The sequence below is a fragment of the Berghia stephanieae genome, chromosome 6 (assembly GCF_034508935.2).
Source record: "Berghia stephanieae isolate SIO BIC M18660-M18661 chromosome 6, UCSD_Bste_1.3, whole genome shotgun sequence".
Taxonomy (NCBI): domain Eukaryota; kingdom Metazoa; phylum Mollusca; class Gastropoda; order Nudibranchia; family Aeolidiidae; genus Berghia; species Berghia stephanieae.
In genome coordinates this window covers 29,191,093-29,214,081 of record NC_088365.1, presented here as the reverse complement: position 1 = coordinate 29,214,081, position 22,989 = coordinate 29,191,093, and the positions used below count along the sequence as shown (strand labels likewise).

Here is a 22,989-nt window from a genome sequence, read left to right as displayed (position 1 = left end):
CCAGAAATGTGCTCGAAACGGACTGTATGGGTCGCAAAGTATGTACTACTACTACTACTACTACTACTACTACTACTACTACTACTACTACTACTACTACTACTACTACTACTACTACTACTACTACTACTACTACTACTACTACTACTACTACTACTACTACTACTACTACTACTACTACTACTAATAATAATAATAATAATAATAATAATAATAATAATAATAATACATATGGCATTTATATCGCGCATTTTCATCACTGTGTGATGCTCAATGCACGTTACAAATAAATATACAAAATTTAGATTTATATCAAACGTATACCACAATGATTTCAATAGCAGCAGTGTATGTAATATCGTATCAATATCATGAAAATGTAACGTTAAAAGGATACCGTCAACTGGGGTCACTTTGCATTAAGGGGTGACTTTGCTTCTATTGATTTGGACAAATTGGTTTGTTTTTAGATTTGTGACAGTTATTTCTTTTGATGAAAAATTAAAAGCTCTGACGAGGAAAATGACTGCAACAAGATGGGAATACTCAAAATGCTCAAAATCGGTTGAGGCAAAGTCACCCGGATAGGCAAAGTCACCCTATTTAACGGTAGTGCTTTAACAATGATTAAAACAATCAATAGATTTTGCTTCTCTTATCCTTCTCGGCATTCCACACAAGGGGCCCAGTGTAGGTAAAGGAATGGCCGCCATAAAATGTATAATTATAATTATAAGAGTAAGCTTCGTTTTGTCAGTAGAGGATCATAAATTCCTGTTTGGTGCATATATTTCTAAATGATTTTAATATAGTCAGGTGCTTCATCATTTAGGCTTTTAAAACAAAACAGAGCAATCTTTAAAATGATTCCTTCCTTGACAGGCAGCCAGTGCAGCTCATACAGAATAGGCAGGGAGTGTGCCATTCTCTTTGGTCTCGTCACTAATTTAGCTGAACTATTCTATATGACCTGCATTGGCGAGATTTTATTATGGCATATGTTAGATATAAGACCATTGTAATAGTCTATACGTGATAAAACAAGAGTTGTGACAAGTTTCATGGATGCATCTTTAGTAAGGAAATCTCTAATGGCTGATATTTTCTTAAGATTATTTATAAAAGTTTTACAGAGGCTGTCTATTTGCAGAAAAAAATCATTGTTCCGGTAATACCCCATGATTTCTAACATTTGTCGACGGCTGAATTGGACAACCATTTATAATCACACTTAAATGTTCCATCAAGCCATTTCCGCTTTCATTCCCAGTACCTGGATTAATTTCATCATTCAATTTCAACTTATTCGTTTCACTCCATTTTAATTCTGCAATGCAGTTTTCGACAGACGCTATCAATGAAGGAATATTGCCCGGAACATCAAATTTGTAGAACTGTGTATAAAGTGATAGGAAATTTCATTTCTTACAAAGGATTTGGAAAGGAGTTGAGTGTACATGGTAAAAATAACCGGACCCAAGACTGAACCTTGTGGAACACCATACCAAAGGCCGAATTAATTTGATCTAGCCATATTAATCTGGACAACTTGCTTCCTACACTTTAGATATTATGACTTAAACCATTCAAGTACTGTTCCTCTGTTTCCAAATGTTATATTCACAAGTTTGATCAATATTGAGTGGTCAATTGTATCAAACGCAGCTGATACTGATAGATATAATAAAGTCAAAAGAGATAAGTTATTTACGTGTAAATTATTAAGAATGTCGATACTAAATTTTTCAAGTGCAGTTTAAGTGTTCTGGTACGATTTATAGGCTGACTGAAAACGCTCACTAAGATTATTACATGAAGATGTAGCCTTTTTAAGACAATTCTTTCAAGTACTTTAGATAGAAAGGAAAGATTCGAAACGATTCTAGCTATATTTTGTGTAATCATTTGTGTTGACATCTGACTTTTTTTTACAAGGGTTTTATAATGGCATTTTTAAACACATCAGGAACCAGTCCAGAGGGAAAAGAGTCATTATAAATTTGGTAAGTGTTGGAATCACAACGTCGAGACATTCTTTCATCAGAGATGTGGGAAGGGGGTGAAGATCACTGTGTATAGATGGACTTTTCATGATGATCTCTCAAACTTCGGGCGAGAAATACATATAATATCGACATTTCATGAATCGGAATGAAAGTATAGCCGTGCAGCCTCGTAGCTCTCTCTCTCTTTAATGGTTGGAAGGACACGTTGGAAAATTGTCTGTTATATACTAGTGATCGAAACAAAGTATACACTTGTTTTACCTACAGACTTGGTATGAAATATTGTTCTGGTTTATTTAAAACCTATGTGTAATCATAGTACTATCATTTATCTTTCATTTTGTTAGAATTTGTAACGTTTATGGTTGATCTTGTATGCAACATAGACTTTGTAAAACATGTCCTTCAAAAAGGGAAGTAACAAGTCAAAACCCACACTATGATTTTGACAAACAATGGCATTTTAATAAAATTCCTTGCGTTCATTTCATTTGAAGTGAAGGTGAATCTAATTCAATCAGTAACGAGTATGTACCCCGTTCGCTCCAATCACAGCATTGCATTTCCTACGCATGGAATTTGTCAATGTGGTCAGCTGGTGTTGAGGAATGTTATCCCAAGCTGTTCTTATGGCGTGGAACAGTTGTTCATTTGGCGGGTCTAATGAAAGAACTTGGCGGCCAATTATGTTCCAAATATGTTCTATCGGAGTTGGATCAGGGGATATTGCAGGCCACAGGCTGATAATGTTCACATTATTTGCTGCTATAAAATCCCTTGTTACAATAGCTCGGTGGGATGGTACATTGTGTTGAAGTGAAAATTTAGGATGTTCATGTAAAAATGGAATAACATGGGGTTGTAAAATGTGCTGGATGTACCTTGCACCGGTTAGGGATACATTTACTTGAACTAGAGGTGTCCTACAGTCTCTGCTTATTCTATCCCACACCATCCCTTGTCCATATCCTCTGTTTGGGGATTCCAAGACACAAGAATCGTGAAGTCACTCGTGTGATCTTCGGTAACAATGTAATCTACCGTCATTTCTTCCAATCACAAAGCGTGATTCATCTGAGAAGAGAACAAATGACCACGCATGCATTGTCCAGCGCAGATGAGCACGGGCCCACTGAAAACGGACCAGCCAGGAGAGAACAAACGACCACGCATGCGCTGTCCAGCGCAGATGAGTACGGGCCCACTGAAGTCGGGCCAACAGGTGATGTGCTCTAAGAAGTTGTCGCATCAACGGACGTTTGCGATAATGTCATGCTCTCTAAGTCTGCAACGAACAGTGTGTCGACTAATTCGTGTACCTGGGAACTCTAACGCAGTTTCAGTCGCCGTCCTAAAACAATCCCGTGCGTATAAAACGGTCCTCACCTTGTGTTGTTACTCGTGGTCTGCCAGTTCGATTTCGGTCCCTTACCGTTTGTGTTATTTCAAATCGATCCACTAAGGAATATACAGTTCTCCTTGTGATATTAAACATTCTTGCGACATTGGTCACAGACTATCCAGCTTGAAGATGACCAATCGCACGTGCACGATGTTCTAAACTAAGTCGTGGCATCGCGTAGATTAATGGATGGTATTTTGTATTGTGTTTTCCTGACTTGAAAATAGTTCAAGAAGACACTGATGACAAAAAAATTAATCTACACACTTCCTGTCCACAGTAAGGGGCTAAAAGGTTATTTTAGCACGTGCGGGACGTGGTGAGCGAATTTCAGGTCAAAAATAAAAACATCGACTATCGGTACACAGAAAGGCTAATGATAAACAATTCAGTGGAAAACCATTTGCCTACGCCAACGGATAAAAAAGTAACGACGATTTTAAATGTGTATACTTTCCCCCCCCCCCCCCCTTTTTTTTTTTTTTTTTTTTTTTTTTGCAACACCCCGTGGTGATGATTTCCATACGTGTGAAAGTGGACAAGACGCTGACATCGTCAATATCTTTACGAAGCCACGACTCGATTATGCACACAAAAAAATGTATAATAATTATAATTTATACATTGGTAATGGCAAAACCAACCATTTTCATCAAAAAAGCAGTAACATTATTGTGACAAAAATCTTGATAGCGTAATCTCGTATTCTGCCCTTAAAATTAATCAATAATATGTATATTGAAACATTTCTACAGATAACCATGCTCAATTCGCTTCACAAAGTTTCGTTTATCTTCCAGTAGGCCGTGTGGGACCATGAATTGTCCTTTTCATACAGTACCAGCCCTGTACTAAAATTCTTACAACAATCGTACTCATTCACACCTAAATTGAGGGGGCTAATGAGTTAGCCAAAGATATAACGTCGGGACCAATATTTTTCACGATCACTGTCACCCAATTACCACTGATCACACTTAACATCGCTTGCCTTTTGTGACAAGACAAGACACTGTACCCCTGAGACAAACAAGCCATTAGTAGTAGTAGTAGTAGTAGTAGTAGTAGTAGTAGTAGTAGTAGTAGTAGTAGTAGTAGTAGTAGTAATAGTCGTAGTAGTAGTAGTAGTAGAGCAGCAGCAGATAGTAGTAGCAGTAGTAGTAGTAGTAGTAGTAGTAGTAGTAGTAGTAGTAGTAGTAGTAGTAATAGTAGTAGTAGTAGTAGTAGTAGTAGTAGTAGTAGTAATAGTAGTAGTAGTAGTAGTTAGTAGTAGTAGTAGTAGTAGTAGTAGTAGTAGTAGTAGTAGTAGTAGTAGTAGTAGTAGTAGTAGTAGTAGTAGTAGTAGTAGTAGTAGTTGTTGTTGTTGTTGTTGTAGCAGCAACAGCCGCCGCTGCCACCATTACCACTACTATCACCAGTTGATTTGGTAACGCCTCGCCCAAGACGGATAAGATAAGATCGTGCTCCTTCTCCTTCACCTTTGCCTTAAACTTCTCCAAAGTAAGTCCGTCTGATCCAATGTTGAGAATGTTGGCGGTCATGTGGCTCAAATCGAAAAACGTTTCGTCTTTATCGGCTTCATCAGTGTCCGTGAAACATTTGCAGTATCTGACGAAATGATTGATCTCTGCCATGGTGATGATCCCATCTTCGTCAAAGTCGTAAACCTTAAAAACACAGTTATTCTTAAGGTCAAGGTTATTGCTGAGAAATGTGCATAGAATTCATGCAAAGTCTTCCATTGACATTTGATTATCTGGCCGACCGCTTGCTAGTGCTTAGGCCACTGGGACCCCCCCTCCCCCCCCCTTTGGGAGTTTATGCCACTATGTTTTTCAAATAATAGAACTTATTGGCCATACAAATTCCACTGTTACCGTAAAAATAAGTGTCATTTAAGAGAGTTATGGCTCTTTGAAAAAAGTGAGTTGTGTCCCCTTGCAAAAAAGAGACATTTCTTTCAAAGGCTCTGGAGACTACAATATTAATTCAAATATATGCAAATTGGGTATCAAACTGAAGGAAATTGAATATACTATCAAACTATGTGCACAAGCTTTCAATTTGTAAATATTATATAGATTCACAGAAAGTTGAAACAATTTGTCAGTAATCTCATGACGTGTCATATCTAAACTAAGCTATTTCAGTGTTTTACACAAACATTATTTTAAATATGGCCAAAAACAGCATGTTCATTAAAAAAGTAGCACTGAAGAAAGCTATGGCCCAAGCCTCAACAACAACCTTCATATTTCTACGTCATAGGAAAAACTAAAAGTGTACGCAACCCTTAAATATTTCTCCACTTTGTGGGATGCCAAATTCATCATAATTTTCATTCTTTTTAAACATGGTATTGATGTCCAGTTGTCACATTTAAAAGTAAGTTGAAGGTGTGGTAAAAACAGTAGATATATCATGAAAAAAGACTAATTTGTTCACAACCCAAGTGAAGCATCATTACCGAAGACTTTTGAACGAAATCGCATTGTTATATTATGAAGAATAATTGATACTCAAAAGGGATTCTTGATTCAAGATGCAGTAAGTACATAAAAACAATATCCTTATGTGTTTTGCAAACATGCTTTACTCCTTAACAGTTTGCACTGCTCACCAATTTATTACATATCCTCATCATCAGTAGCAAAATCCTCTTCGTCCTCTGAAGTGTCGTCAAGGAAATCACTGTCAAAGCTATCACTACCATCCTCGGCATATGTATCTTCGTCAGTACTGGTGCAGTTTTCTTCATACACAATTTCCTGCAACTCATCTGGAATGAAAGCATCTTTGAACCACTGTACTTCCAATTCATTTGCAGAATTTCTCTGCCAACCGTTATCCTCTGGTTTTGGAATGCTAGGATTCTGGCACACTGCATTCCTCCAAATGAGAGTTTGAAAGTTGGCTCTTGATATGTGCAGTGTCAATACTTGACTACAAGGAGGCATCTGACACAGATCAATTCCACCACTGCATGAGATGGTACCTTTCTTTCCTTTGAAACGCTGGCGAACTATGTCATACCTCACTTTGTTGACACTTGTGCATGAGGTTTTGCCATACAGCTTGCACACAAATGACTCTAACATGAGACAGTCATTACTCGAAACAGCTGCTGATGTTCCAAATCTGGAGAACAGAATTCTAAGATCTTCCTCTTTTTGAAGAAATTTTAGAGCTTTCAGCTTTCCTTGCCCAGCAAAGCAACTTGTTGTGTCACAGCCTGTGAATGCATGGACACCAAGTAATGCATCACACATCTGTTTAGACAAAGTCTTTGCTATCTGAGAGACATTGATTTGTCGCCTGTTGTTGCCACAGCCAGTATAAAAAATCAGGGTCTTTCCAATTGTCTCTGAGAATGAAAGGAGAAGTAAGAAGACATCCGTGTCTGGTGATCTGACAACAATTGTTTCACAGTTTGGTTGGCGGGAAGCATATTGACAGTGCAGTATAATTCGTGTGTCTGCCTCTTCCTGTGATGAGTAGAGATCTAGACAAGGTACAGCTGTGGTAAATTCATCCGTGTCACTGTAAAGTAAGGTGCATCTCTCTCTTCACAGACAAAGAAGATTTCCCTGTTTCTCAGTTTCTTTGCATATTCGTTACTTTCCCATTCCTTGAGGAGAAACCTGATAAGAGATCTTTTGTTATCAACGCAGCTGAGAAATGATTTCCAACGTCTGGGCACTGTTGTTGCAGATCCTCTTAAGAAGTATGCATTATCTTCAGAAGATCCTCTCCTCAATCTCTCACAACCTTTGATTGAATCTTCTATGTAAGTATCAGTCACAAAGTGCACACAAGCTGCTTGTGGTAAGGAGGAAAATGTAAGTTTGGCTACTTCACCAAATGTATTTGGGATTGCTGACAGAGTTTGTAACAGTGCATTGCCATCAACAATGTAAACGGTGTTTGTTTGTTTTTTTGCATAATCCTCGAACATTAATGAATTGTCAGGCGTGAGCTTGTGCAACAGAGTTGCTTTGTTGGTCTTCAGAGGTAAACCATCTGATGAAGCCAGCGACCATGGAGTAGGTGTTAGAGGATATTGAAGAACTTTTTGAAGATCAACACTGTGCTCTTGGGACAAAACAAGAAGCTGGCCAAATAAATTTCTTTGTACCTTGATTTTGACCACGTTCATGTCTTTTTTCACTGTTACCACTTTCCTCAATGATGCAAATGTCTTGGTCTTGTTCCTTTCTAATGGCTTGTGAAATTCTACAGTCTTTTCCTTCAGTCTGTTTTCAACAAAACTTTCAAACAATCTTTTTCCTGTTTTTTCCACGGCTAGCAGGTCATCAGCAACATCCTCTTGCATTTTCATTCCTGAAGCTAGACTGACCAGACCATCTTCAACTTCAAAGGGATTGATAAATGCTGAAAATGCCTGGAGGATCTGTTGCACTCGCTTTTCACTTTGTCTTTTTTCTGCAAGGTTCAATTCTTTGTGGGTGTCTATATCTATACAGTTGTTGTTGCTGATCATTCTTTGGGTTGCTGATACATATTCTGCTCGATTGTGTCTTGTTACACTCCAACGGTAATAGCTTGGAAGACTCTTGCTGAACCCAACAATACCTCCTTTTGTCTTTGCATGTTTGTTTATTGTTTGTCCAATGGTCATATCAACTGCTATTCTTCCAGCAGGCGTCCTTGATCTGGAGACACTAAATCCATTATCTTGTAACATTTCTTCTGCCCCTGGGTGGGAATGAATCAGGTTGGCTAGTGACACAAAATATACACTGATATACTTGGCATAATTATGGTGATTCATGGTAAAAAGCAGTGGGCACAGTTCTTTTAAACAAGATATATGAAGAAGAAAGTTGTTTGTCTTTGTAGCTCGCAGAAACTGGAGGAGAAGCCAAACTCTGTCCATGTATTGGATCCAGTATTGTGCAGTTTTTCCGTACTTTCCTGAGCGGACACTCTCTTTGAAGGCTTCATACTGGGAAAATAACTCAGCATACACAGTTGACTGGAGAATTTTATTAGCTGTATGGCTTGAAATTCCTTCGGTGAATTCCTTTATGTAAGACATGAGGTCTTTACTGAGTTTTGAATCCGTGTCCTGCTCAAATTTTGCAAGCAGAAGCCTCTCTAGAGCCTCCAAAACAGACACATGCACTCATATAGCCCTGTTGTAGTTCTTTCCACTCATAACCCTATCCATAGAACCATGTGCACATAGCCCTGCTTCAGTCACAATTTCTTCAAAACCAGATCCACTTTGGAGCTTTCCCAGGGCACCAAGATATGAAATTATGGTGTGAAAGACACCCAGGTGAATAATGACTGTTTTGTAAAGCTGTGGGTTTTGCCAGACAATATCGTAAGCTTTCTTTGCTACAGCAAGGTCAAATGTTACAAATGTATATGTGTTATATGCCCATTAATCATGCCTGAATTGTGCTAGTACAAAATTCCTCTTGTTTATTTATCACTGAAAGGAAGCAAATACACTGTAATATATATTTTTTTCATATTATAGAGAAAATGGCTATCAAAGATTTAAAAACCCTATATAGCTTTGTAAAATATTTTATGATATGAGGCAAAAAATGAGAAATGACAATAAAATTCCACTATTTATTGCATTTGAAGAAATTTTAGGGTGATAAACAATCATTTTATTCACAAAAATGAGTTCACGAAAAATTGCACCCGATGACCTTTCAAGGGCCATAACTCCTGTAAATGATACTTGAAAAAACTGTAACACCCTGATTAATTTGTGTTATATGTCCCTGAAGCATGCCTGAATTGTGCTAGTGCAAAATCCCTCTTGTTTATTCATCCTGAAGGGAAACAAGTACACTGTAATAGACTTTTTTTTTTCAAATTATAGAGAAAATGGCTATCAAAGATTTAAAAACGCTATATGGCTTTGTAAAATATTTTATGACATGAGGCAAAAAATGAGAAATGACAATAAAATTCCACTATTTATTGCATTTGAAGCAATTTTAGGGTGATAAACAATCATTTTATGCACAAAAATGAGTTCACGAAAAATTGCACCCGATGACCTTTCAAGGGCCATAACTCCTGTAAATGATACTTGAAAAAACTGTAACACCCTGATTAATTTGTGTTATATGTCCCTGAAGCATGCCTGAATTGTGCTAGTGCAAAATCCCTCTTGTTTATTCATCCTGAAGGGAAACAAGTACACTGTAATAGATTTTTTTTTCAAATTATAGAGAAAATGGCTATCAAAGATTTTAAAACGCTATATGGCTTTGTAAAATATTTTATGATATGAGGCAAAAAATGAGAAATTACAATAAAATTCCATTATTGATTGTATGTGAAACAATTTTAAGGTGATAAACAACCATTTTATGCACAAAAACGATTTCACAAAAAATTGCACCTAATGACCTTTCAAGGGCCGTAACTCTCGTAAATGACACTTGAAAAAACGGTAACACCCGGATTAATACTCAAGATATATTGCTGTTTCAGAAAAACCATGTGGCGAAAACTCCCCCAGGGGGGGGAGGGTTTCGCCCACTGGCCCATGCACTATGCTTTTTTGTTGTAAACTTTAATCAGAGCTGTTTGATCGATAATGGTGAAATAAGTCGAAAGGACTACGGAGAAAATTTCAGAGTCGATGGAACCATAACCTGGTTTGCGAAGACATTTACAAAACTTCACAATTTTTCGGATAAGTTTTTCTTCCAGTCCTGAATATTTCATGAGCCGTTGCACCACCTGATCGTTGGACTCGATATGTTGTTTATAACTCGTGAATACTTGTGTATTCATCTTAAAGATTATTTTTCTGTTCGAATTAACCTAACTGTCGGTTGCTTTACTAAAAACTGGTGATATGACGGAAAATCAATCAAGCAGTTAATGAACTGAATCAGGAATTCTCATGATGCTGAATTTGCAAGTCGCAGTTAAAAAGTAAAAGCACTTTTTGCAGTTTTAAGGACATATAATGTACACGTAAGGCATCTCCTTAATAATTCCAAGCAACGATTTTAATGTAATGTACTGATAGCAAGGTCTTTTTCTGATTTGTTTGTTTTGATTTCTTTTCTGCCTTTTCTTCTTAAAGCTGAAGATAGCAATTTCGCTAACTTTCTAGAATCTGCGTAGAGGATATTTTAGAACATACACATTTTACAACAATATGCATATTTTTAAAAACAATATTTACAATACGGTAATTCAATTTTATCACCAATCCTTGTTTATTTTGCTTTTAAGTCTATTTTGAGGTAAAGAAAAATGCTTTTTTCTTAGAGAACTTGAGACTAGAAAAGCGGTTTGAAATTCATGCGTCTGCAAGAAAATAATGTGCGGAATTAAAACATACAGAAAAAAGAAAGGGTGCCTAAATGCATTGCCGCCCTTTTATTAGCGCACTGTCAGCAGCTTCTAATGGTTCTTAAAATTATGGTGATCTATCCAGAACGCTAACACATCGCCGCAATCGTTTTGGCCACGAACAAGCCCGGAAGCTTCGTCACAGCGCAACGTCAACTAGAATCTCTGCAGTTTCGGGCTTTTGACCACAATGGATACATTTTCGACAGGTGGCAAGTCCCCGTTGATGAAATGAGCGTGTCGTGAGGCAGGTTCTCGTCCGAATCCGATAGGCTGCCACCCAATAACTCCTCTTGCTGGTGGAAAAGCTTGGAAACTTCTCCCCCAGTTTCGAATAATCGATGTCCCCGCCCCCACGAGGGACGCAATCGTCCAAACCGACTTGCATCTCGTATATGCAGCTCTGACTGGTCAGAGACGTATAAGGGTTGTCGGGACTTATTTCGACTCGAGACAGGGGCGACGTCCATTATGCGCTTGATAGGGGTATCCCTATTCCCTTTCTCTTTGATTATATTAAGCCAATTGTTTTTGAAAATTAAGTCTGTAATTCTACATACCATCCGTTAATCTGTCTGTGACTTCTAGGTTCGTTTCAATTGCCCTTTATAACCGACGGCAACGTTCGTAAAATTCAAATCTTCTAGAACTCTAATTAGCGATAGTAATTAGTTAAATAAAATAGAAAGGGGATGGGTTATTTATGTTGGAATTTCCCAGAGTAAACGAAGATAAAGATCGCCCAGACCAAAGCATTTTATTACATAAAGTGTTACTAAATGTCAATAACTTTATTATCCCAAACAGAAGCACCTTTGATATAATTCCCATCTTCTTTATTGTCAACGAATGGGGTATAACCGTGGTCCTCAATTAGAAAAACAATACTAGATAGTATTATTATTATCATCATCATCATCATCATCATCATCATCATCATCATCATCATCATCATCATCATCATCATCATCATCACCATTATTATTATTATTATTATTATTATTATTATTATTATTATTATTATTATTATTATTATTATTATTATTATTATTATTATTATTGCTGTTGTTGTTATTATTATTATCATTATTATTTTTATTATCATTATTATTATTATTATTATTATTATTATTATTATTATTATTATTATTATCATTATTATCACTCCGATCTTAAAACCAAATGATAAGTAATATTGTTAATAACCATTAAATCGAGGCGTATTTGCGTGGACATAATTAATTTGGACCTCCTGAGTTCAAATATGTATTTAGTTTCAAGATCGGAGTGATATTTTATTATATTGATGGGCTAAATGGTTTACAGTTACCGGTATACCAGCCAGTAGAACGTTAGGTGTGTAGGGGGCGATTGAATAAACATTGAAACTTTGTAATCGTCTCCCACCGGACATCGGGGGCTAGATTGCTGCCATTATCGGGCCCCATTCTCTAGGCGTTGTTGCCAGCTTTCCCGACACTATATGCATGGACTTGCGAAGTTTTACATCTACCTTCTCAACGTTCTTGCTTCTACGCCACACTATAGAGCAATACTCCGCGAGTGGAATAGTATTGTGCCAGGGCGGAAGTCCTCAGAAGCGCGTGTTAGCACCCCGCATTGTTCCCACCAGCTTCCTGAAAAGATGATTGGTAAAGCTGCAGTCCAACCTAACTCTCTGACTCTCTGGCACTTCGGAGTTGGCTCATATGGGAAAAGCTGGTCGCCGATGCGGACGTTCAGTTAAGGGTGTGCCAGCCACTGCATAGGTGAAATCAGTGGACACGGTTTTTGAAGTGTTCATCTTCAAGTACCACTTTTCAAAGTAGGATTTGTCTGGTATTACCAGTGGTAACGTCCTCACTGAGATTGTTCTCAAGACGGATCCACGCCTTATTTTAAGTAACAAGCGCTCAGTCGTCCCTGTATCCCAGGCTCAGGGAGGAAGTGTTTGGCATGTCGCTAATGTAGACATTAAACTCCAATGGCATAGAACCGATCTCCGAGAGACTCCATTCCTGAATTTGCTCGTGGTGTCTCCCAGCGCGACGTGGAATTGTCTTTTCCCAAAGATTGAAGAGAACAACTCCAAGGTCTTTTTGCATCTTTGCATGTCTGCAAATTTGAGCATTAACCTTCGCACCAGACGGTATCGTACGCCGCTGATAGGAATATAAATACAGCACCAGTTTGCTGTTTCCCCTTCGAACCCTGCTTCAATATGCCCTGTAAGGCAATGACCTGCTCTAAGGTGCACCTCCCTTCCCTGAAGCCCGCCTGCTCGGGTGGCAGGGCAGCGTCTCGGACCGGCTCCCGTCGGTTCAATAGCACAAGCTCCAAAAGCTTGTATAGGCAGCTCAGAAGTGATATGGATCTGTAACTGTCGGCCTCCTTCGCCGGTTCCTCTGGCTTCAAGGTGGCAACGTCTTAGCGTGTTTCCACACTTGTGAAAGTTTTCCTATTGCAAAGTGGGAGAGTCTGCATCCTTGGAGTTGTCACCCCAGTTGTGACAAGTCCCGGCCTAGGGTGGCTATGCAGGAAGTCGCCAGGACTGTCCGGTTCCCCTTTCGCTCTCTTTGTCACGACGGTGGAGTCAGGAGTATTCTCTTTCTTATGGTGGATGTCCCTAAAGGTACTTTTGTCCGTAGGACCGTACACTAGGTGTAGATCGTTACAGTCCATCCATGAGTGAAGCTGTCTACCTGCCTTGCTGCAGTCTTAGTAGCCCACTCGTGGTGGTGGCTATTAAAGTCTTCTTAGACCAGGAATGAAACAACAGTGTCGTGTTTCATATTACAGGCGCCGAAGACATAACGTTTACGATGTTTAGAGGAGAAAAAGAAAAGACTCAACCTCCCTGATACTTGTGACACCGATAGATGGAAGGTAGTGGACTCATTAATAATGTAAAAACTAAACAAGCTGTCTAGGAAAAGTTGCCTAGGCACTTGACTGAGGACATAAGGTGCATAGTATATAAAGCGAAAAGTTTGAGATAAGAGAGTGCTCAAAGCCAATCAGGTACCATGTCCGAAAGAATATATTCCAAAAACTGAATTTAAAGTTAAAATGACAGGAAATGTTAAGCTTAAGTTTATGGTGTCATAAATATATTCTTTCTAGATAATGAGTCCGATATCACTTAATGTTCTGGGTCATTAATCGATCAGTAACTGTTTTCGCATTACGTCATCAATCAACTATACGAGTCAAAGTGGTATTAAGCTGCGAGAAGCTGTGGACTATAAAATGTAATAAACCAAAATGAATGATATAGCTTTAAAAAAAATATACCAAATACGGAACATTTCGGCTCAAAACCATTCTTCAGCCTACACAAAAAAATAACAAACATAAGTAGTAAATTACTTTTAGAAAAACAGACCGACGACAGATTTAATGTATTTATGTTTTTATTATTTTTTGTAGTTGGCTGAAGAAGGATTTTGAGTTAGAAACGCTCAGTGTTTTGTATTTTGCTCTTTTTTGAAGCTGTTATATCGATTTTTGTTTATTACAGTTTACAATCAGTGTTACTTATTATAGACACCTATTTTAAACGGGGACAAAAAGGTTGGGCAGCGTTATAATGACATTTTGAACTATTCGTAAAGGAGAAACACGACGTCGATACCACAAGATCCGCTTTCACGTGCCACACATGTTACCCAACATCTCACACGGTTTTATATTAGGATGACTTTTTAATGTTGACATTGTGTTTAGTAGACACGCTTTTAAAAAAAGGAAAACTGACGAAGAGTTCTATCTTCAACGCTATTGTCGTCAATCAATCTTTTAAGTTGATGAATAGGCTACAGTAACTAAAAAATGAAATATTCAGTATATTATAAGAAAATTTTTGGAAAATTTAAAAATCGAATTGCTTTGTGTAATCGTTAAAATTCATTATGATTATTTGCTGAAAACTTGTCTTAATAGAATTTCATAAGCTTTGCAGTATTCACTGCTTAAAATTGATTCCTTTGAATATCTTTTGAAATGCGTTATAATTTCTCAACAAGGATTAGAAATTGATTTATTTATAATAAAAATTGTTTCTTTTTTAGATCTCTCTCTATAAAGGTTGCATGAGAAACAGTTTCATGTCGAGCTTTGCTAAGATAGGGTAATATCTAGTTGTAGAGATAAGTACAAAAATAAAATTGAAAAATGCTTTTCTTCTGGGGATATACGGGACACGTGGCGGGGGCTTAAAACTGCTGTTAACTATAATCCAAAGCCCACGATTATATCAGAAGATATCGAAATTGAAACTTTAAATAAATTTTATTCACGTTTCGACACAGCAAACAAATTTGATATTGAAAATGAAAAACATAAATTAGACAGGGCTTTGGAAGATGAAATGACTATTGAGGTCAGTGAAGAGGAAACGAGATTCGTATTTTCGAAACTAAACGAGAGGAAGGCTGCTGGGCCGGATGGATTGAAAGGAAAACTATTAAAAGAATGTGCCTACCAGCTTTCCCCCATTTATACACATATTTTTAACTGGTCCCTCCAATGCGTTTCGATCCCTGAAATTTGGAAAACTTCAAAAATTATTCCTGTTCCAAAAAAAAAAAAAACTTGAAACTATGAACGATCTCAGACCTGTTGCACTGACTTCAATAGTCATGAAATCTTTAGAAAAACTTGTTCTTGTTAAAATTAGGAATCAGTTTATGCCATTGAGTGATAGTCATCAATTTGCTTACAAACCAGGACGTGGCGTAGAGGATGCCATTTTGCTGTTTACAAACAACATCTACAGGCATCTAGATCACGCTAGGAGCTATTGCAGATTGCTTTTTGCAGATTTTTCTTCAGCGTTCAATACAATGCAACCTCAGTTGGTTGTTCAAAAATTGACTAGTCTGAATTTAAACAAGTATATAATTACTTGGGTGCTCGAATTTCTTACGGAGAGAGCACAATATATTCAATTAGGACAAAACAAATCTTCCTGTATAACTACAAATACTGGGCTCCTCAAGGTTGTGTATTGTCCCCTGTATTATTCACAATATACACGAATGACTGTAGAAGTCAAAACCTGAGTGTACCTTTAATAAAGTTTGCAGATGACACCGCTCTTCAAGGCCTCATAACAAATGGCAACGAAGTGGCTTATAGGCAAGAAATTGATAATTTGTGTCTTGGTGTGATGCCCACCACCTAGAGCTTAACATAAGCAAGACAAAGGAGCTAGTGATTGACTTTAGGAGAGTGAAGGAACCGATAGAACCGTTAAAATTAAAGGACCAATTCGTCCAGCGAGTTCCTCACTACAAATACCTTGGTGTAACGATTGATGACAGGCTCAAGTGGGATGAACACTTGAAAATAATTAGGCATAAGATGTGCAGACGTACATATTTTTTATCAAAACTCTCTCAGTTTAGAATAGATAAAACCCTCTGCACATTATTTTATAGAGCAGTAATCGAAAGTGTTTTGTCATTTTGTATAACAGCTTGGGGAGGCAATTGCTTAGCAGTGGAAAGGAACAAAATAAATTCAAATATTAAAAAATCCATTAAACGCTATATAAATGATGTTGACGATGTAGATCTTTTATACGAGAAATTTTGTATAAATAAAATAACTAAAATATTAAATGACCAGTATCATCCACTAAGGCCATCAATTATTATGTCAGAAAGAAGTGGTCGCCCTTTCTCTATTTCAACGAAAACAGAGAGACACCGAAAATCTTTTCTGCCGTCCAGTATTAGGCTTTATAACAACAAGCAATAATCATTTTATATAATTATTTCTCATTTTTACTTTTTAAAAATATAAATATTAATTTATTTGTTTTGCAATCTTTTCAATTTTCAATTTATAGTGACAGTTTTAACTATTTTACAGTGTTGAAATTATTCATATTATAAAGCGCAGCTCTGGTTATAGAGCTGCTCCTTTTTTATATATATACATCCTATTTCCATTGTATTTTTATCTTATGTGTAAATTATAACACGTCTGTACAAAAAATTTCCTTTTTGGGATGCAATAAAGTATTATTATATTTATTATTATTATTATTATTATTATTATTATTATTATTATTAATTATTATTATTATTATTATTATTATTATTATTATTATTATTATTATTATTATTATTATTATTATTATATTATTATTATTATTAAAACAAGAATAATTTTCAACAAAAAAGAGAGATGTTTAAAATAAAACAAAGCAAAGAAAAAACGATCCCTATTTTCACTTCAAGCAGGGTATGAGGATGTATTCATTAAGTATTCATATGATGTATGTACTCATATATATTTTCTCAAAGACAGATATTACTTCGACTCTATCGTTAAGTAATGGTGTTACCATTTTAAATTATTATATTTTCTTTGATATGAAAGCAATGTGTTTTAATACGGCTTTAAACCAAAATTGGGAACACGTTGACCTAGTAAAAAGACCGTATAGACTTGTTTTTAGCTCTTGATTCAATATTACGCCAGAAATATATTTCTACTGCATGAAATGAAATTTGATTTCATGCGATTTTGTTTTGTAAACAATTGAGGTATAGTGAAGCATTTTTAGCATAAATGATTTATCTATATGAATGTGCAGATTCATTACAATAAATGTGCCAGAAATATATTTCTACTGCATGAAATGAAATTTGATTTCATGCGATTTGTTTTGTAAACAATTGAGGTATTGTGAAGCATTTTGAGCAGAAATTATTTCTCTATATGAATGTGCAGATTCATCAATATAATCAGCTGTTTCTGTAGAATGAAAAAATAAAACAATCTCAATACGTACCGTCTTGCATTTGATATACTTTATTTTGGTTCAAAAATGAAAAAAAATAATTTTCATTGCGACGATTCCGGACTTCAAATTGATCCTCGATCATTTTTGTAAATTGATGAAAATGATTGTGCTATTGCTAGTAGATCATAAAAGATGGAGGAAAACAAAATTTAGGACACTTTCACAATCAACGACACTGTCAAAATGTAAATAGTCCAAGGAAACATTGATATTTAGAGAAGCAGTCGTACATTAAAAATAAAATCCGCATTTTGTCAATATATGTCATGTCGATGCTCCATCTTTAATATAAATGGTAATGGCAAAATCTCCAATAAAATTCAAATAATTGAAGCGTTGAGTTCAAGATTGAGCTGGAATGCATTGACACATTGAGAAAAAGGAGACCGCAATTGTAACGTTACAGGTCGTCACTTGAAGCCCTCGGTATAGAAAATAAGGTTGAAGAATGTCAAGAGAGACGTTGAAACGATCGGTGGACAGTGACGAGAAAAAGCATGATGGTCACGGCCCCGTTTGAGGTATTTGGTATAAAGCAAGATAAGTTGGAAAAGTATACCAACAGTCCGATGCTGCACTAAAGGCAAAATTACCGTATTTTGTATGTCATAAGATATATATCGTTTTTCATTTCTCAACGAAGCGAACGCGCTCATGTACCGCGTTCTATTCAAGAGTTTAAAACACAGATTTCGTTTTGTTAATGGTGAGTGCAGCCTTACTAAGGAATTCATGAGCGTTGAGATAGTGACGTAACTATACATACAAGGCTCGTGGTCCAAGCCACATTGCTGTTGGTATTACACAACCATTCGTCGCTTTTGGTCAACCGTGGTCTTTGAAGTTATACAACATGTACCGCCTGTGATGCCTGATCATAAATCAAGGAATGATCTGAGACATGTTGACAAGCGAGCTATCAAATGAGCAATCGTTGATTGGTCAAAAATCTCAGGACATCAGATCTGGAAAGCGATATCCACCCACCTGTCAGTGGACAGAATTTTTATGATGAAATTAGGGCTCTGTAATATCATGGTAGGCTCCACCCTCTCTTTCTATTCTGGCGTTGATGTGGACGGCGATAGCATTTCAGATGTCATAATAACAAGTGGGCAGCCCTCCAAACAATCCCAATCGTCGTCTATCTCTAATCGGCCCCGTTCACAAACTATCTATAAAGTGAAAGACGACACTACGGCAAGTCCAAAACGATGGGGTAGTAACTAGGTGTCGAATTGTCGGGTATTTCACGTAGAAGTTGGTACCGAATGTCTCCAAAAGTTTGTATCATCTGAAGATTTGTCTTATCTGCAATCTGTTGCCGAAATCTATCTATGAACCCTTGATTTGGTAACGCCTCTCCCAAGATGGATAAGATAAGAGAATGCTTTTTCACTTTTGCTCTAAATTTCTCCAACGTAACTCCTTCAGATCCAATGCCAAGAAGGGTGGTGGCCATATAGCTCAAATCGTAAAACGTTTCGTCCTTATCGGCTTCATCTGTGTCCGTGGCACATTTGCAGTATCTGACGAAATGATTGACCTCTGCCATGTCGATTATCCCGTCACCGTCAATGTCGTAAATCTTAAAAACATAGTCAATTTTAAGGTCAAGGTTATTGGTGAGAAATGCGCAGAGAATTTTTGCAAAGTCTTCCATAGACATTTGATTATCTGGCTGACCGTGAGCTTTTCTAGTGTAAACTTTCATCAGAGCTGTTTGATCGATAATATTGAAATAAGTCGAAAGGACTACGGAGAAAATTTCACAGTCGATGGAACCATAACCTGGTTTGCGAAGACATTTACAAAACTTCACAATGTTTCGGATAAGTTTTTCTTCCAGTCCTGAATATTTCATGAGCCGTTGCACCACCTGATCGTTGGACTCGATATGTTGTTTATAACTCGTGAATACTTGGTTATTCATCTTAAAGATTATTTTTCTGTTTGAATTAACCTAACTGTCGGTTTGCTTGACTAAAAACTGATAATATGACGGAAAATCAATCAAATCAAGTAGTCAATGAACTGAATCAGGAATTCTCATGATGTTGAATTTGCAAGTCGCAGTTATAAAAGAAAAACACTTTTTTGCAGTTTTAAGGATATATAATGTACACGTAAGACGTTTCCTTAATATTTCCAAGCAACAACTTCAATGTAATGTACTGATAGCAGGTTCTTTTTCTGATTTGTTTGTTTTGATTTCTTTTCTGCCCTTTCTTCTTAAAGCTGAAGATAGCAATTTCCTCAACTTTCTAGAATCTGCGTAGAGGATATTTTAGAACATACACATTTTACAACAATATGCATATTTTTTTAAACAATATATTTACAAGAATTCAATTTTTATCACCAATACTTGTTTACTTTGCTTTTAAGTCTATTTTGAGCGATAGAAACTGGTTAAAAAAATAGAAAGGGAATGGGTTATTTATGCTGGAATTTCCCAGAGTAAACGAAGATCAAGATCACCCAGACAAATTTATTTTGTTACACTAAGTGTTACTAAATGTCAATAACTTTATTATCCCAAACATTATTATTATTATTATTGTTATTATTATCTTTATTATTATCATCATTGTTATTATTATTATTTATTATTATTATCACTCCGATCTTAAAACTAAATGATAAGTAATAATGTTAAATAGCATTAAATCGAGGCGTGTACGCGTGGACATTATTAATTTGGACCTGCTGAGTTCAAATATGTATTTAGTTTCAAGATCGGAGTGATATTTTTGATATTGATGGGCTACACGGTTTACAGTTACCGGTATACCAGCCAGTAGAACGTTAGGTGTGTAGGGGGCGATTGAATAAACATTGAAACTTTGTAATCGTCTCCCACCGGACATCGGGGGGCTAGATTGCTGCAATTATCGGCCCCATTCTCGTGTTGTTGCCAGCTTTTCCGACACTATATGCATGGACTTGCGAAGTTTTACATCTACCTTCTCAACGTTCTTGATTCTATCCCACACAATACTCGCAATACTCCGGGAGTGGAATAGTATTGTGCCTGGGTGGAAGTCCTCAGAAGCGCGTGTTAGCACCCCGAATTGTTCCCGCCAGCTTCCTCAGAAGACGATAGGTAAGGCTGAAGTCCAACCTAACCCTCGGATACTTCAGATTTGGCTCAAATGGGAGAAGCTGGTCCCCGATGAGGACGTTCAGTTTATGGGTGTGCCAGCCACTGCATAGGTGAAATCATTGGCCACGGATTTTGAAGTGTTCATCTTCAAGTACCACTTTTCAAAGTAGGATTTGTCTGGTAACGTTTCCTCACTGAGAACGTTCTCGACACGGATCGACGCCTTACTTTGAGTAACGAGCGCTCGGTCGTCCCTGTTTCCCAGCCTCAGGGAGGAAGTGTTTGGCATGTCGCTAATGCAGACATTAAACACCAATGGCGTAGAGCCGATCTCCGAGAGACTCCATTCCTGAATTTGCTCGTGGTGTCTCCCAGCGCGACGTGGAATTGTCTTTCCCCAAAGATTGCAGAGAACAACTTCAAGGTTTTTTTGCATCTTTGCATGTCTGCAAATTTGAGCATTAACCCATCGCATCAGAAGGTATCTTACGCCGCTGATAGGAATATAAATACAGCACCAGTTTGCTGTTTCCCCTTCGAACCCTGCTTCAATATGCTCTGTAAGGCAATGACCTGCTCTGAGGTGCACCTACCTTCCCTGAAGCCCGCCTGCTCGAATGGCAGGACAGCGTCTCGGACCGGCGCCCGTCGGTTCAATAGCACACGCTCCAAAAGCTTGTATAGGCAGCTCAGAAGTGATATGGATCTGTAACTGTCGGCCTCCTTCGCCGTTCCCCCTGGCTTCAGGGTGGCAACATCTTAGCGTGCTTCCACTCTTGTGAAAGCTTTTCTATTGCAGAGTAGGAGAGTCTGCATCCTTGGAGTTGTCACCCCAGTAGTGACAAGTACCGGCCTAGGGTGGCTATGCAGGAAGTCGCCAGGACTGTCCGGTTTCCCGTTCGCTCTCTTTGTCTCGAAGGTGAGGTCAGGAGTTTACTCTTTCTTATGGCGGGTGCCCCTAAAGGTACTCTTGGCCGTAGGATCGTACACTAGGTGTAGATCATTATAGTCCATTGGTGAGTGAAGTTGTCTGCCTGCCTCGCTGCAGTCTCGGTAGCCCCACTCGTGGTGGTGGCGATTAAAGTCTTCTTAGACCAGGAATGAAACAACAGTGTCGTGTTTCAGATTACAGGCGTAAAAGACATAACTGTTACGATGTTTAGAGGAGAAAAAGAAAAGACTCAACCTCCCTGATACTTGTGACACCCACAGATGGAAGGTAGTGGACTCATTAATAATGTAAAAACTAAACAATCTGTCTAGGAAAAGTTCCCTAGGCACTTGACTGAGGACATAAGGTGTATAGTTTATAAAGCGAAAAGTTTGAGATTAGAGTGCTCAAGACCAATGTGGTACCATGTCCGAAAGAATATATTCCAAAAACTGAATTTAAAGTTAAAATGACAGGTAATGTTAAACTTTAGTTTATGGGGTCATAAATATTTTCTTTCTAGATTATGAGTCAGATAACACTTTATCTTCTTGGTCATTAATCGGTCAGTAACTGTTTGCGCATTACGTCATCAATCAATATCACGAGTTAAAGTGGTATTAAGCTACTAGAAGCTGTGGACTATAAAATGTAATAAACCAAAATGAATGATATAGCTTTAAAAAAAATATACCAAATACGGAACATTTCGGCTCAAAACCATTATTCAGCCAACGCAAAAAACCATAACAAAAATAAGTAGTACATTACTTTAAAAAACCAGACCGACGACAGATTTAATGTATTTATGTTTTTATTATTTTTTGTAGTTGGTTGAAGAAGGGCTCTGAGCTCGAAACGCTCCGTATTTTGTATTTTGCTCTTTTTTGAAGCTGTTACATTGATTTTTGTTTATTACAGTTTACAATCAGTGTTACTTATGATAGACATCTATTTTAAACGTAGACAAAGAGGTTGGGCAGCGTTATAATGACATTTTGAACTATTCGTAAAGGATAAACACGACGTCGATACCACAAGATCCGCTTTCACGTGCCAAATATGTTACCCAACATCTCACACGGTTTTATATTAGGATGACTTTTTGATGTTGACATTGTGTTTAGTAGATACAATTAAAAAAAAAAAGAAAACTGACGAGGAGTTCTATCTTCAACGCTGTTGTCGTCAATTAATCTTTTAAGTTGATAAATAGGCTACAGTAACTAAAAAATGAAATATTCTTAGTAAGAAAAACTTCAAGAAATTCTATATTTTTGAAAATTTTAAAATCGAATTGCACTGTGTAATCGTTAAAATTCACTATGATTTTTTGTTAAAAACTTGTCTTAATAGAATTTATAA

The 22,989-nt window shown here is 37.2% G+C and overlaps 1 protein-coding gene and 1 long non-coding RNA gene across 2 annotated transcripts in view; both read right to left on the bottom strand.

Annotated features, from left to right (window-relative positions):
* LOC144974806 (uncharacterized) overlaps positions 1–22,989 on the bottom strand; it is a 48,355-nt gene that overhangs the window by 1,697 nt on the left and 23,669 nt on the right. The window lies entirely within an intron of this gene.
* LOC144974804 (calaxin-like) lies at positions 17,580–21,181 on the bottom strand. The gene has a single exon (XM_078918093.1). It carries the CDS (start codon positions 19,518–19,520, stop codon positions 18,783–18,785), a length of 738 nt encoding a protein of 245 aa, XP_078774219.1. The 5' UTR covers positions 19,521–21,181; the 3' UTR covers positions 17,580–18,782.

Bases quoted from the DNA above. Each gene is read 5' to 3' on its own strand.
- LOC144974804 (XM_078918093.1), bottom strand. From the start codon at position 19,520: ATGAATAACCAAGTATTCACGAGTTATAAACAACATATCGAGTCCAAC.